A 17173-nucleotide genomic window follows, 5' to 3' on the forward strand; every position below is an offset into this window, starting at 1 on the left:
AAGACTGCTGACTGGAGTGCCTTGCACTCTCTATGAAGATTAGCTTCCTCACGGCATAGTGATCTCAGGGTAGTTGGACTTCAGGGGTGTATTAGTCAGCCAAAGGGTGTTGATGCAAAATACCGAGACTGGTTGGTTTTTATAAAGGGTATTTATTTGGGGTAGGAGCTTACAGATACCAGACCATAAAGCATGACTTACTTCCCTCACCAAAGTCTATTTTAACGTGTTGGAGTAACATGGATGCCAATGTCTGTGAGGGTTCAGGCTTCCTTGGTTCCTCTGGACTCCGCTCCTTTGTTTTCTCCAGAAGGTCAGCTGTAGACTATCAGATGAATGGCTCTGTCTCTCTCCCTGGGGTTTCTGCCATGTCTAAGGAGCTGTCTCTATTCCTCTGTGTTTTTCTCCTGGCTCAGGTCCTCTTTCCTTGGGGCTTGCTTCTGTTTCCTCTGCATGCTGACTTCCTGGGGCTCCAGCTTAAGACTTCAGCATCAGACTTCAACATCAAAACTCCGACATCAACTCTGTCCTTTGCCATGCCTTTTATCTTTGTGTCCCCATCCCTTATGGGTTATGTCCTCAATGCCCTAATGACGTGGCCCAATCAAATCCCTAATCATAACTTAATCAGGCCCAGGTACAGACCAGATTACAAACATAATCTAATATCTATTTTTGGAATTCATAACTATAAACTGCTACAAGGGGCTTCAAGGATTATTGTCCCAGCAATCAAGGCAGAAGCTAAGTTGCTTTATGTGAGCCAACCTGGAAATTCACACAGTATCACTTTCCTACTCTAGTGATTAAAGATCACCAAGATTTAAGCTGGGGGAGCAGATGTGGCTCAAGCAGTTGGGTGTCCACCTCCCACATGGGAGGTCCTGGGTTCGGTTCCTGGTGCCTCCTAAAGAAGATGAGCTGACACAACAAGCTGATGAATTTGTTGACACAAGAAGTAGGAAGCTGATGTGGCTCAAGCAGTTGAGTGTCTGCCTCCCACATGGGAGGTCCTGGGTTTGGTTCCTGGTGCCTCCTAAATCCTAAAGAAGACAAGCAGAGAGCAAGCAGCGCAACAAGCAGACAAAATGAGCAGAGACAACGAGCAGCCACAGTGAACAGACCATGAATGTACAGTCTAGGGAGCCATCTTGGGGAAGGGGTGGAAATGATTTAAGGTGAAGGGAAATAAACACTACTTCTTAATGGAGAAGTGATAAGATAACATTGAAGAAGATTATGAGAGATAGTAGATATTTTGCAGCTAACTTTGGAAAACACAGTCTGCTGTAGTGGTCATCCTCCCATCCCCCCACCCAGGTATATTCCTGACACTCAGGAACACTGCCTGGCATGTAGTTGATCAATAAATTTTTATTGAACAGAATTAATAGTTGGAAAGATAGGAACATTTTTGTGAATTTTAATTATATTGCCAAAAATGCTTTCCAAAAGAATTCTTTCCTCTTTTTAAGAATTCATTGAATCTCTCTATATTTTGTGCATATTGTATAATATTTAAAAGATATAAAAGTCTTTATATTAGAAAAATATTTCCTTTCACCCTGTTCCTCAGCACATGAGTTCTGCTCCCCAGAGACAACCACTGTTACCAATTTCTTATGTTTATCCTTCCAGAGAATTAGTGCAGATGTAAGCATACACATACATACATACATACATATGTAATTTATTACACAAATGGAAGCATACTATATTTACTGCATCTTGAATTTTTCACTTACTGATATAGTTTGGTGACTTTGCTTCCATATCTGATTGAATTTTTTAATTTGAGTGTTGTAGGTTTACAGAAAAATGCAGAGTACAGAGATTCCCCCTCACACACTCACTTTTCCCTATTATTAACATTTTGCATTAGCATGGAACCTTTGTTATAAATGATGCAGCAATATTGATGTTGACTAAATTTTGAGTAGATTTTCACCTTCTCATTTATTTTAATCTGAATTTATATTGTCCAGTGGGAAAAATTTTTACTTCATGTTTTTCAGTTAAAGATATTAAGGCAGAACCTCTGCCACTTTCTCCAGCCTCCTCAAGTTGTTCAGTTTCATCTCCTCAGTCAGTAGACTCTTATTCTTCAACTCAGCATGTTCCTGTAAGTAGCCAATATTTTACAATGATTTCGGTTATAATGCTATTTAGAAAATATGTAAATGGGGATGTTAATATTTATTAAATGCTCATTATCAGGTACTTTACAGTTATTATCCCATTTAATTTTCAGAAAAGTGAAACTAGAGGAAGGGCCTTGTGGGACTACAAACTTGTTAGTCTCTTTGATTTTGCTCTCCTTCTCCTACCCTCTAGCCTATAAAAATTCATTCTGTTCCATTTACTAGTATCCAGTATTTTCTGGCTTATTGGCTTATTATCTTCTTCCCTGCCGTTCTTCTATTAGAATATATGTTCTTTGAGGACATGGAAGACTGTAAAATGGTCTGTTTTTGTAACTCCTGAGCCATAGAATCTAGATTAGTCTTTTCAGGATTGCTATATATATATCTCCTTGTAGAGAATTCAAATTCCGTGACTTCAGAGTTAACCAAAAAAATATTTGATTATTACATGGCAGTAGCACACAAGGTATTTATTTGGGTGATGCTTTGACAGCTTTGCATGAGAGGGGAAGTCCCTCATAGCAGGACATGTTCCATAAGTCATGGTGCAAGAGAGCCACCAGAGGGGCAGCTGGTCAAGGGAAAATCCCCAGACTCTTGAGGCAGAGAAGAAAAAAAGGGTGGGAGGAGCTTACTTATCCAGAGACTGGACGGTGAGTGCCCCTGGGCCAGAGAGCTCTGAGGGGCTGATGCAGGGTCTTATCAACTGGAAGAAGACAGTAGACAGAATTTCATGGGGAATGTTAAGTAGGCTAACTCAAAATGGCTTAAAATGGCTTATTTGGGTTATTTTAAACAGTTGCATAAGTAAGAATTTGAGTTGGGCACTGACAGACTTTTCTCATGAACCCAGGCTGCCTGGAAAAGGTAAACAATACACAGGGCCACTTAACTGGCCTCTTGCCTCCCAACTTTGACTGTGTCAGGCCTTAGCTGAAACTTTTGAATAACTTCCCAACCCCTACAAGCGTGAAATTCAAATTCCCAGTGTTCAAGGCTCTCCATGGTCTGGTTTCTGCTTTTCTTTCTATTCTTCTTTCTTGCTATCTTTTCCTATCTTCACACTCCCCTTAGCTGCTTCTAAGCTCTACACTCTTCTAAATAGTGAGCAAGAACAGTGAAATTTCTGCTCTTAAATTTTTAGGATTTTGCATGCTCTTCCTTTTCCCTGGAATAGCCTCATTTTTCTTTTACTTGAAAAACTTCTACTTATCTCTTAAGTAAGACATAGTTCAAAATCATTTCCTTTATGATGTTTTTATGTGTTTTTTTTTTTATTGCCTCTATTGGAAATTCTCTGTTGTCCCACAATTTCTTCAAATAATTTAATTTTTAAAAACTTAATTTAATTTTGAAGTCAAAAGTATATAATGTATTTTCAAAGAAGCCTGGTTCCTATCTTTGTCTTTTCTACTTTTTCACAAAAGGTAGCATACTGTATACCCTGTACTGTACCTTGCTGTTTTAACTTAGCAGTATGTCTTGGAGATAACATCAATTTCGTATAGAATCCTTATTCCTTTTGTTTTTAATCAATTTTATGAAACATGTTCATTAACCATGCAGTTCATCTAAAGTGTGCAATCAGTGGCATTTGGTATAATCACAAAGTTGTGCATTCATCACTTCAGTCAATATTAGAGCGTTTTCATTATTCCAAAGAAAGAAAAGAAAAACAACAAAAACCAAAAAAAAAAAAAACAAAAGCAAAAGAACACCTAAACAACCTTCTACCCCTTAGTAGTCACCTTTCAATCTCTCTGTCCTTCCCCTGCCATATGTAACTCCTAAGCTATTTCCATCTTTGTAATTTATTTGTATTTATATTTTACATAGATGGAGTCAAACTTTCACTTATATGCTTCTTTTTTTTTTTTAACCATTGAAGAAGGATTATTAATATACACTGCTATCCATAATTTGTTTTGGTTGATTTTGGCTCAGATATCACCCTGGTATTAACCTCTTATAACATTAACATAAATATGTCCTGTTTCAGAGAAAAACATTCTTACATATGCACTAATAACCCACTCATTTTTCACAGTATGGTTTGCTGTGCTATACAGTCCCATGTTTTGTTCTTTAGCTTTCCTTCTAGTGATATACACATCCTTTGACTTTCCCTTTCAACCACTGTCATACCCATATGTTAACATTAATTGCAAACCCTATGATGTCTTTCATCATTTCTATTCATTTCTAAGCAACCTTTTTACAAATTCTGCACAGTTTAAACCTCAGCTTTACATTCTCTAACCCCATTCTATTCTCTGAAAACTTATATTCTACCTATGAACCCCATATTTAGTTCATAATAGCAAAATCATACAATATTTGTCCTTTTGTGTCTGGCTTGCTTCACTCAACATAATGTCCTCCAGGTCCACTTCATTTCTTCTTAGGGCTGAATTATATACTATTGTGTGTATATACTACAGTTTGTTTATTCATTTGTTGTTGATGGACAACTGGGTTGTTTCCATATTTTGGCAATTGTGAATAATGCTGCTATGAACATTGGTGTGTAGATGTTTGTTCATGTCCCTGCTCTCAGATCTTCTGGGTGTATACCTCAGTAGTGGTATGGCAGATCTATATCTAACTTCCTTAGGAACTGCCCAACAGACTTCCATAGTGACTATACCATTTTACATTCCCGCAAGCAGTAAAAAGTGTTCCTTTCTTTCCACATCTTCTCCAACATTTATAGTTTTCTGTTTTTTTTTAATAGTGGCTATTCTAGTAGGTGTGAAATGATATCTCATTGTAGCTTTTATTAGCATTTCCCTAATAGCCAGCGATGTTGAACATTTTTTCATGTGTTTTTTTGCCATTTGTGTTTCTTATTTAGAAAAATGTCTGTTCAGGTCTTTTGCCCATTTTAAAAATGGTTCATTTGTCTTTTTAATTTTAATTTTAATTTTTTTAAAGATTTATTTTATTTATTTCTCTCCCCTTACCCCCCCCACCCCAGTTGTCTGTTCTCTGTGTCCATTTGCTACGTGTTCTTGTTTTTGTCCGCTTCTGTTGTTGTCAGCGGCACGGGAATCTGTGTTTCTTTTTGTTGCGTCATCTTGCCGTGTCAGCTCTCTGTGTGTGCGGTGCCATTCCTGGGCAGGCTGCACTTTCTTTCACGCTAGATGGCTCTCGTTACAGGACCCACTCCTTGTGCGTGGGGCTCCTCTACGCGGGGGGCACCCCTGTGTGGCAGGGCACTCCTTGCACACATCAGCACTGCGCGTGGGCCAGCTCCATGGGTGAAGGAGGCCCAGGGTTTGAACCGCAGGCCTCCCATGTGGTAGACGGACGCCCTAACCACTGGGCCATGCCCGCTTCCCTGTCTTTTTGTTGTTGAGTAGTAGGATCTCTTTATATAATATATATCATCAATATAAGACCTTTGTTGGATATGTAATTTCTAAATATTTGGTCTCCCATGGAGTAGCTGCCTTTTTCACTGTCTTCACAAAGGCCCTTTAGGTACAGAGGTGTTTTAAGTTTGAGGAGGTCCCATTTATCTATTTTCTTCTTTTGTTGCTCATGCTTCGGATTTAAGGTTTGAGACCCACACCTACTACAAGATCTTGAAAATGTTTCCCTACATTGTTTTCTAGGAATTTTATGGTCCTGGCTTTCATGTTTAGGTCTTTCATCCATTTTGAGTTGATTCTTCGGTGTAGGGAGTGAGATAGGGGTTCTCTTTCATTCTTTTGGTTATGGCTACCTAGTTCTCATAGCACCGTTTGTTGAAGAGCCTGTTCTGGTCTAGAAAAGAGAGCTTGGTAGGCTTATCAAAAATCAGTTGACCGTAGGGGTGTGTGTCTGTTTCTGAATTCTCAATTCCACGTCATTCGTCAATGTGTCTATCTTTATGCGAATGCCATGCTGTTTTGACTACCGTAGCTTTTTAATACACTTCAAGGTCAGGAAGCATGAGTTCCAACTTCGCTTTCTTTTTTAGGATGTTTTTGGCTATTTGGGGCCCCTTTCCCTTCCAAATAAATTTGATAATTGGCTTTTCTATTTCTGTAAAGTAAGCTGTTGGAATTTTGATTGGGATTACATTGATCCACAAATCAGTTGGGGTAGAATTGACATATTCATGATGTTTAGTTTTCTAATCCATGAAATTGGAATGCCCTTCCATTGATTTAGGTCTTCTTTGATTTCTTTTAACAGTGTTTTATAGTTTTCTGAATACAGCTCCTTTACATTCCTGGTTAAGTTATTTCCTAGGTATTTGAGGTTTTTTGTTGCTATGGTAAATGGAATTTTTTTCCTGATTTCCTCCTCAGCTTGCTCATTACTAGTTTATAGAAACACTATTGATTTTTGCATATTGATCTTGGCTTTAATATCTTTGTCATAGATATTTTGGATTTTTCTAAATAGAGGATCATGTCATCTGTGAATAGTGAGAGTTTTACTTCTTCTTTCCAATTTGGATGCCTTTTATTTCTTCGTACTGCCTAATTGCACTACCTAGAACTTCTAACACAATGTTGTATAACAATGGTAACTGGGCATCCTTGTCTTGTTCTCTTAGAGAGAAAGCTTTCAACTTCTGCCTGTGGAGTACAGTGTTGTCTGTGGGATTTTCATATATGTCCTTCATCATGTTGAGGAACATTCCTCCTATTCCCATGTTTCGAAGTGTTTTTATTGAAAAAGGATACTGGATTTTGTCAAATGCCTTTTCTGCATCAATCGAGAAAATGATCATGAGTTTTTTTCCTTCAATTTGTTAATGTGGTGTATTACATTAATTGTTTGTCTTATGTTGAACCACCCTTGCATACCAGGAATAAAACCTACTTGATCATAGTATATAATTCTTTAATATGCTGTTGTTTTGATTTGCAAGTATTTTGTTGAGAAATTTTGCATCTATGTTTATTAGAGAGTTTGGCCTCTAATTTTCTTTTCTTGTAATATCTTTTTCTGGCTTTGTTATAAGAATGATGTTGACTTCATAAAATGTGTTGGGTAATTTTCCCTTATTTTCAGTTTTGTGGAAGATTTTAAGTAGGATTGGTCTAGCTTCTCCTAAGTGTTAGGTAGAATTCACTTGTGATGCCATCTGGTCCTGGACTTTTCTTTGTTGGAAGATTTTTGATGACTAATTCGGTTTCTTTATTTCTGATTCATTTGTTGAGTTTCTGCATTTCTTATAGAGTCAATGGAATTTTGTGCATTTCTAGGAATTTGTCCATTTCATCTAAGTTGTCTAATTTGTTGGCATGTAGTTTCTCATAATATCCTTTTATGACCCTTTTTATTTTTGTGGGGTCCATCATAATATCCCCCCTTTCATTCCTGATTTTATTTACTTATATCTTCTTTTCTTTCTTTCTTAGTCTAATGAAGGACTTGTTTATTTTATTGATCTTCTCAAAGAACCAGCTTTTGGTTTTTGATTTTCTCTATTTTTGTTCTCAGTTTCCTTTATTTCTACTTTAATCTTTATTCTTTGTTTCTTTCTGTTTGCTATTCTTTTTCTAGTTCCTGTAGGGATTCATTTAGGTCTTTGGTTTTTAGCTCTTTATACTTTTTAAATATATGCATTTAAGGCTATAAATTTTTTTTTTAAGATTTATTTTTTTATTTCTCTCCCCTTCCCTGCCCACCCCTCAACTGTTGTCTGTTCTTTTGTGTCCATTTTCTGTGTCTACTTGCTTGCTCAGTGGCTCCAGAAATCTGTATCTCTTTTTTTGTTGCATCATCTTGCTGCATCACCTCTCCGTGTGTACAGTGCCACTCCTAGGCGGGCTGTGCTTTTTTCACGCGGGGCGGCTCCTTGTGGGGTACACTCCTTGGGTATGGGGCTCCCCTATGTGGGGGGTGCCCCTATGTGGCATGGCACTCCTTACATGTGGCAGCTCTGCATGTGGGCCAGCTCACCACACAAGTGAGGAGGCCCTGGGTTTGAACCCTGGACCTTCTATATGGTCGTGGATGCTCTATCAATTGAGCCACAACCACTTCCCTAGGGCTATAAATTTTCCCTTTAGCACTGCCTTTGCCGTATCCCATAAGTTTTGATAAGTTAGTTTTCATTTTCATTTATTGTGTGTTATATACTGATTTCTCTTGCAGTTTCTTCTTTGACCCACTGATTGTTTAGGAATGAGTTGTTTAGCCTCCATATTTCTGTAAATTTTCTCTTTTTTCACCTATAATTGATTTCCAGCTTTATTCCGTTATGATCAGAGAAGGTGCTTTATATAATTTCAGTCTTTTTAAATTTATTGAGAATTATTTTGTGACCCAAGATTTGGTCTATCCTGGAAAAGGATTTATGAGCAATTGAGAAGAATATATAACCTACTGATTTTGGGTGCACTGTTCTGTATAGGTCTGTTAGGTCCAGCTTCTTTATCATATTATTCAAGTTCTCTGTTACCTTGTGGATGTTCTGACTAGTTGTTCTGTCTGTTGATGTGAGTGACATGTTAAAGTCTCCAACTGTTATTGTAGAGAAGTCTTATTTCTCCTTTCATTTTTGCTAGAGTTTGCTTCATGTATTTTAGGGCACCTTGGTTAAGTGCATAGGCATTTATGACTTTTACTTCTTCCTGGTGGATTTTCCCTTTTATTAATATAGAATGGCCTCCTGCATCTCATCACTTTTTTGCATTTTAAGTCTGTTTTGTCTGACAGCAATATAGCTACCCCTCTTCTCCTTCGGTTGCTGTTTGCATGGAATATCTTTTTTCTAGCCTTTTACTTTCAGCCTATTTGCATCTTTGGATCTAAGGTGAGTTTCCTGCAGACAGCATATGGATGGCTCATGTTTTGTTTATTCATTCCATCAGCCTTTATTTTTTCATCGGGAGTTTAATCCATTTGCATTCAGTGTTTTTACTGTAAAGGCATCACTGACTTCAACCATTTTATCCTTGACTTTCATGTGTCGTATCTTATTTTTGTCTTTTTATCTTTTTGTTACTCTTTCTGATAGTTTTCACTTCTACACTGTCCTTCAAGTTGCTCTCTTCTGTCTCTCTCTCTTTTTTTTTTAAACTGGCTGCAGAACTCCCTTTAGGGTTTTTGGAGAGCTGGGTTCTTGTTTTCATTTTCTTTTAATTTCTGTTTATCTGTGAATATTTTAAACTCTGCATTATATTTAAAGTACAGTTTTGCTGGTTAGAGACTTCTTGGTTGGCAGTTTTTCTCTTTCAGTACTTTAATTATATCATATAACTAACTGCCTTCTCACTTCCATGGTTTTTGAAGAGAAAGCTGCTCTAAGGCTACTGGGTGTCCCTTGTATGTTATATTTTATTTCTCCCTTGCTTCTTTGAGAATTTTCTCTTTGCTTTTAGCATTTGACATTCTGAATATTATGTGTTTTAGAGCAGGTCTACTTGATTTATTCTGATTGGAGTACGCTGTGATTGTTGGACATGTATAATCATTTCTTTCATGAAAGTGGGGTAATTTTTGGCCATTACTTCCTCAGATACTCTTTCTGCCCCTTTTCCCTTCTCTTCTCCTTCTGGAACTCTCATTACAAATATTTTGTTGTACTTCATAACACTCAACTTCCTGAGCCCTTGCTCATTTTTTTCCCCAATTCTTTTCTATTGCTCTCTGTCTTTTCAGTTTCATCTGTTCTGTCCTCTACATTGCTGATTCTTTCTTCTGTTATTTCAAATGCTATTGTAGGCCTCTATTGTATTTTTAAGCGCAACTGTTTTGTCTTTCATTCCTATGAGCTCTGTTATTTTTCTATTAAATTTTTCACATTCTTCTTTGTGCTCACCCAGTATCTTGTTAATATCTTTTTATCTTTAGCCATGTTGTCCTTCATCTCCATGATTTGACTTTTAAGATTTGTGTGAACATCATTGATTAGTTGCTTTAAGTCATGTATCTCATCTGGAACTTGGATTTGCTCCTTTGCCTGAGCATTATCTTCCTTTTTCTCATTAGGGCTTTAAATTTTTTCCTAATGTCTAGGCATCTGATTATGGTAATGAGTTTATTTTGATGGTCAGTTTCTCTACAACTGTTCTTTGACTCTTGGTTCAACTTGTACTAGGATTGCCCCTGTTTAACTGCTCAAACCAGGGCTAAGGGCCCAGTTATGTGGTATGAGCCAGTTTCCAAGGGCCTTGGAGATGGGGGTAGTAAAAGGCACCAGATTGCCTCTTATTTATTTATTATTATTTGTCCCTTCTTTGTTTTTATTTTCCTGATCTGCTAGCAGTTGGTGCTCTTCAGCATATCTCTCAGCTCTGATCTCAGGAGCTAGTGGGGAATGCATTCACTGCAAACCTGCCCAGGTGGGCGGTGCAGGAGCAATGCGCCTGAGTGCAGGCCAAGCTCCCCTCTTCCCTTTCCCTCTCTGCAGGCTAGGGTCCAGGAGAGCCACTGCAGTTCTTTCCAAGGGTGGAGGGATTGACACCAGCTGCTGCTGCTGCAGTTTTACTCATGGGATTTCTTCTAGCCAGCCTAGAGTCCTTTATTTGTGTCCCTCTCTTTTGGGTAGTCTCTAGCCTTCCACTGATATCCTAAGCCCTAGAGCAGTTTTCTGGATAGTTTCTGCCTGTCCTCTAGCTATTTTTCTGGAAGGAAAGTGAGCCCTCTGTCTCTCTGATTCTTCATCTTCCTGGTATCCACATTCCTTTATAAGGCTGTATAGTGTTCTAATATTTCAATATATGTCGTCCTTTATTCAGTAATTTCCTCATTAATGAGCATTTGTTGTGTTTTCAGTCTTTTCTGGACTCAATCGGTGCTGTAATAGATAGCCTTGTACAAATGTCACTTCATAGTTTTGCCAGGATATCTTTGGGGTATATTCTGAGAAGTGGGATGCTGAGACCATGGTAAGTACTTGTGTACCTTTTTTTTTTGGCTAGAGATTGCCAACTTTCCCACTGTAATAAGGATTGTACAATTTTGCATTCCCACCAGCAGTAGATAAGAGGACCTGTTTTCCTATCATCACTTCACAGTATGTTTTATTTTGTATTTTATTATGTGTGTTTTGTATTTTATACATATTTTCATATGTATCCTATGTTTGAATTTCTTTGTGAACTATTAGTTCACACTTTTTCAAACTTTTTGCCCATTTTTCTATCAGGTTATGTTGGTCTTTTTTTCCTCATTTTTCAGGTGTGCTATTATATTAGAGTTATTAGGTCTTAATTTGTGTAATAAGTTGCAAATATTTTCCCCCATTTGTCATTTGTCTTTTAGCTTTATTTATGGTGCTTATCTTCTTCAGACATACTTTTTTCATAGTCAAATTATCAATCTTTTCTTTTATTGCTTTTTTTTGTCAATCATAAGATTTTCACAACTTATAAGATATAAAGGAATTCACTCAATCTTTTCTTCTTGTTTTCTTGCTTAAATTAGTTTTTTATTTGAAACAATCTCAAAGTTATAAATATACTGCAAACCCATTACAAAGAGCTTTTTTCCCCTGAATCATTTGAAAGTAAGTTACCAAACTGATGCCATATTACCCCCAAATACTGTATCCTATAAGCAAGGATATATCTTATATAGCCACACTACGACATCAAACTCAGGAAATAAACATCGACACATTAATATCATTGCTATTCTCACCTCCCATTTAGACTGTTCCATGTGTGTTTTTTTTAAAGATTTATTATTTTTTAAATCTATTTCTCTCCCCTGCCCCTCCCCCCCAGTTGTCTGTTCTTTGTGTCCATTTGCTGTGTGTTCTTCTTTGTCTGTTTCTGTTGTTAGTGGCACAGGAATCTGTGTCTCTTTTTGTTGAGTCATCTTGCAGTGTCAGCTCTCCCCGTGTGCATGGCACCATTCCTGGGCAGGCTGCACTTTCTTTCGCCCTGGGCAGCTCTCCTTACTTTTTGCATGTGGGGCTCCCCTATGCGGGGAACACCCCTGTGTGGCACAGCACTCCTTGCGCGCATCAGCATTGCGCATGGGCCAGCTCCACACGGGTCAAGGAGGCCCAGGGTTTGAACTGTGGACCTCCCATATGGTAGACAGACACCCTATCCATTGGGCCAAGTCTGCTTTCCCCATTTGTCTTAAAGATGTCCTTTAACTAGCAAAATAACCCAGTTTAGAATTGCAAATTGCATTTGGTTGTTGTCTTGTTTCTTTAATCTTCTTCAGTCTAAAACTAGTTCTTCATTCTTCCTTGACTTTCATGACCTTGTCACTTTGGGAGATTAGAAGCTAGTTATTTTGTAGACTACCCCTCAGCTGGGTTTGTTTGATACGTCCTTCAGAATTATATTTAAGTTCTATATCTATAGCAGGGATATCACAGAGGTCACACTGTGTTCCTTTCCTTGTACCATATCAGGAAGCAGCTATTTCAATTTGTACTATTACTGATGTTGTTTACTTTGATCTTTTGATTATAGCGGTGTCTGCCAGGCTACTCCACTGTAAAGTTATGCTTTCTCCCTTTGCCAAAAATAAACATTTTGTTGGAGGGATCTTAAAACTGTGTAAAAAAAAATCCTGTTCCTAGTAAAATTTTAAATTTTATTCATTTATTTATTTGTATCAGTATGGGCTCAGGGTTCCCTGTTTTATTTTATTTTATTTTATTTTATTTTTTTAGGAGATACTGGGGATTGAACCCAGGACCTTTTACATGGGAAGCCGGTACTCAGCCATTTGAGCTACATCTGCTCCCTTCCTGTTTTATTTAAAAGGTTATAATCCATTGCTGTAATTATTCTGACTCATATTGTTTCACATTTGGTCAGTGGAGTCCCTTCATGCTAGCTCCTTGTCCTTTTTTTTTTTTTCATTAGAGAGGTTGTAGATTTACAGAAAAATTATGCAGAAAATACAAAGTTCCCATGAACCTCCTCCCCCACTATTAACACCTTACATTATTGTGATACATTTGTTAAAGTTGATGAAACAATATTATTTTATTTGCACTTCCGTCTTCCATGATTTGCATTAAGTTTCCCTATTTGTGTTGTACATTTTTAACATATCCCTTATTGGGCTCTGATATTCTGCATCAAGCCTTATGTGAATGCCATCCTCACCCTGCTTGGGCTTAAGACATTTCACACCAGGCCACAGCTCCATTCCTGTGAATGGCTGCCTCACCCTGCTGACTCATCACACTAGGCTGACCCATGTGAGACCATCCTCCCTATCTACCACCCTCCCCTGGACTCTGACACCCCACCAGGTAACCTGTCTCTCTGCATGGATGCTGGTCTTGCTGTGGCTTTAGGATCAAATTATTCAGGAAGGAATATTTCAAGTAATTATTAATACAGATTTTTCATAAGGTTTTATTTTTGATATTTAGATCTATGATCCATTTGAAATGATCCTGGTATATGATGTAAGATACAGATACAATTTTTCCACATAACTATTAAAGGGATTGTTCTAGTACCATTTATTAAAAAGTTCATCTTTTTCTCTTTGATTCCAATTTTGTGATTTTATTTTATTGTGCATATATTTTAAATTTATATAAATGGTACTATAAATGGTACTCTTGCTATCTCTTTTTTAAAAATCAGTACAATTCCTATTGCTCAGTGTACATCTAATCTTGCATCTAACTCTACATAACACTTCACTGTATACGTTTATGCATTTTATCTATACCACAATAACACTGTGAAAAATGGTCCCTTTGTAGACCTGTGATTGCTGGGTGGTAGGGTGTGAAGACACTGAGTTTAACAGATACTGACGTCTTGCTCTCCAGGATCACCTAGTCATCCCTAGTCCTACCAGTGCTTGAGGATTTCTGTAACCTGCCTTTCTTTGCTAATACTTGGTGTTAACCAGTTTGCTAATTTATGCTGATCTAATTGATATAAAATTTTTTGTTATTGTCTGTTTTCTTTTAAATTGCATTTCTTTGTTGATTATTTTCAACATTTTTCTTTCTTTCTTTCATCCTTATTTGCTTTTTCGGTTTTTTCTTCTATAAATTATCTATATCTCTTGCCAGATTTTCAATTGAGTTGTCTTTTTCGTCTTTATTTACATGAGTTGTTTATATATTTGAGGTATTAAACTCTTGTTGGGTTTGCACATATCCTTTTCCTTTCTATCATCTACTACCTTTGTAGTCTTTATTTATTTTAGAAATTCCTAATTTTGAATTAATGAGATTCATCTTTTTTCCCCACTAAACACAGTTTTATTAAAAAATAAACATATCTAATCTTTTTTTGGGGGAAATATAATTAACTTTATTAATTTTTAAAAAAATAACTATTTCAAATTAAAAAAAATAACAGAAAGAGGCAGCTCAACAAGTTTTGAAAGCATTACTCCTAAAAAGTTCTCTCCAGGCACTTTCATCTCATTTAATTCCTACTAATAACTCAATTTGTTCCTCTAGTGTTCAGAAAGATACTCAGATGCACAGATTAGTGTAATGACATAGTGAAGGTCTCCTTATTAATGAAAAAAAATGAAGAGAAAAAAGTGCTTAATCATATTAATATCTCACAAACTCAAACTTCATATTCTTTTTTTCTCTTAAGTGTTAATGTTTTTAGTACAAAAACATTAGTGTTGTTAACTATAGTCTATAAATTATATTAGTTATATTTTCCCCATATATCATCACATTCTTAACACCTTGTAGTGGAAAATTTCTCTATTTATATTATTAAAAACAATCCTCATCTACTTGGAAAATCATTGTTAAACATTCCTTATATTATCCTCCAACTGTCCTCCAAAAACAATCTCCCTAGACTGCTCGTTTCAGCTAGTCACATCCATAAATCAACAGTGTTTGTTATATTTATTATAATGTGTTACCATCAAGTCCATCCATTAACATATATTTACATTTGACCTTATTAAACATTCTGCATACATCCAACATAACTTCCCTTTCTCATCCCCACATTCCATCTCTTACCAACTTACACTTCATAATCAATTCCATAAGTCTGCTCATTGTATTTAGTTCATATCAGTGAGACCATACAATATTCATCCTTTTGTGTCTGGCTTATTTCACTCAACATAATATCCTCAAGGTTCCTCCATGTTGTTATGTGCTTCCCCAGTTGATTTCTTCTTATAGTTGAATAATATTCCATCATATGAATATACTACATCTTGTTATCTACTCATTGTTTGATGTACACTTAGGTTAATTCCATCTTTTAGCAGGTGTCAGTAATACCACTATGAACAAATATCTGTTTGCATCCTTGCTTTCAGTTCTGAATATATTCCTAGTAGCAGAATTGTTGGATCATGTGACAGTTCTATATTTAGTTTCCTGAGGAACTGCCAAATTATCGTCCACAAAGGCTGTACCATTTTATACTCTCACCAACAGTGAAGGAGTGTTCCTGTTTCTCCACATCCTCTCTAGCACTTGTAGTTTTTTGTTTTTGTTCTGTTTTTTAATTTATTTATTTAATAATGACCATTATGTATGGTGTGAGATATCTCATTGTAGATTTGATCTTCATTTCCCTAATAGCTAGTGATGTTGAACATCTTTTCATTTGTCTTTTGGCCATTTGTATATCCACTTTGGAAAAATTTCTTTTCAATTCTTTTGCCAATTTTTAAGTTGAGTTGCTTGTCATTTTGTGGTTAAGTTGTGTGATCTCTTTATATAACATGGAGATCAGTCCTTTATCAGATATATGGTTCCAAAGATTTTTTCCCAGTGAGTTAGCTGTCTTTTCACCTTCTTAACAAAATCATTTGAAATATGGTATTTAATTTTGAGGCAGTCCCATTTGTCTATTTTTTTCTTTTGTTGCTTCTGCTTTGGTTGTAAGGTCCAAGAAACCACCACCAACCTCAAGATCTTGAAGATGTTTCTCTACATTTTCTTCTAGGAGTTTTATGGTTCTAGTTTTTATATTGAGGTCCTTGATCCACTTTAAATTAATTTTTGTGTAAGGTATGAGATAGTGTTTCTCTTTCTTTTTTTTAGATATGGATATCCAGTTTTTCCCAAGCACCATTGGTTGAATTGGCTGTTCTAATCCAGCTAAGTGGGTTTGACAGCCTTGTTAAAAATTGTTTGACCATAGATGTGAAGTTCTGTTTCCAAACTCTTGATTCTATTCCATTGGTCAATCTATCTTTATTTTAGTACCGTGCTGTTTTTTCACCACTGTAGCTAGATAATATACTTTAAAGTTACCTTGGGAGATGAATCTTTCAATTTCCACTAGCTCTTCTGAAGCAGTAAATTATGGTAGTTAAATTCACCGAAGAGAAACCACACTCAGCCCTTAGCCACATCTTCCCTCTTCCCAGGGGAGTCTTTCCTTTACCCTCTCCTTTGGCCGCTCAGGTGCAGATTTTACCAAGGTTTTTCCCTGGGATGGGGGGTGGGGGTGGAGAAGCTGGGTAGCATTCCTAGCTGTGGGGGTATCAATTCATGGTTTTCCCTTTGGCCTCTCTGGTCTCTCTGTCCCCAGTTCCTCCAGGACAATGAGTGCAGCACTCTCTTGATGTGCATGAGCCTCCAAGTGACTCCCTCGGATAATTTTTACACCTTCTCCCCTCTCTTGAAAGAGAACTGCATCTTGCCTGAGCTACTTTGATGCCATCTTGGATCACTTCCCAGATGCATTTTTTTCCCTTTGTCTTTATGGTTTATTTATTTATTTAATATATTTTTATTGAAGTATATAATTCATACTGAGCATGCATAAACAATGTGTAAAGATTGTGAATTTACAAAATAAACATACATAACATCATACAGGGGTTTCATACATCACCTCTCCACCAATGCTTTGCATTGTTGTGAAACATTTGTTACAAACTATGCATCAGCATCATCAAAATATTACTACCAACTATAGTCCTTATCTTACATTTGGTGTATTTTTCCTCCAACCCACACTGTCTTTTAAAAAATATATTTTTATTACAACAGATTGTAATGAAATTTTATTCCAACAGATTGTTGCAAAACAGTCATTCAGATGTGTAGTTTTCCCATACAACACCCCTTCACCAACACACCACACCATGGTGGAACATTTGTTACAAATTATGAGATAATATCATTAAACTATTAC

At 36.7% G+C, this 17173-nt stretch overlaps 1 protein-coding gene across 6 annotated transcripts in view; it reads left to right on the plus strand.

Moving 5' to 3' along the window:
- The window catches only part of ATF6 (activating transcription factor 6), a 276008-nt gene that overhangs the window by 18595 nt on the left and 240240 nt on the right, over positions 1-17173 (plus strand). For 4 of the 6 annotated variants that reach the window (XR_011645463.1, XR_011645464.1, XM_058310014.2 and 1 more), the window contains exon 4: positions 2016-2122. The exons of the other annotated variants lie outside the window; for them this stretch is intronic. Coding sequence is in view for 2 of the 4 variants with exons in the window: in XM_058310014.2 (XP_058165997.1) it covers positions 2016-2122 (107 nt within the window). In the remaining 2 variants the exon portion in view is untranslated. The remainder of the gene's footprint in view (positions 1-2015; positions 2123-17173) is intronic. 6 annotated transcript variants of the gene reach the window in all.

The sequence above is a fragment of the Dasypus novemcinctus genome, chromosome 13 (assembly GCF_030445035.2).
Source record: "Dasypus novemcinctus isolate mDasNov1 chromosome 13, mDasNov1.1.hap2, whole genome shotgun sequence".
Classification (NCBI taxonomy): Eukaryota; Metazoa; Chordata; class Mammalia; order Cingulata; family Dasypodidae; genus Dasypus; species Dasypus novemcinctus.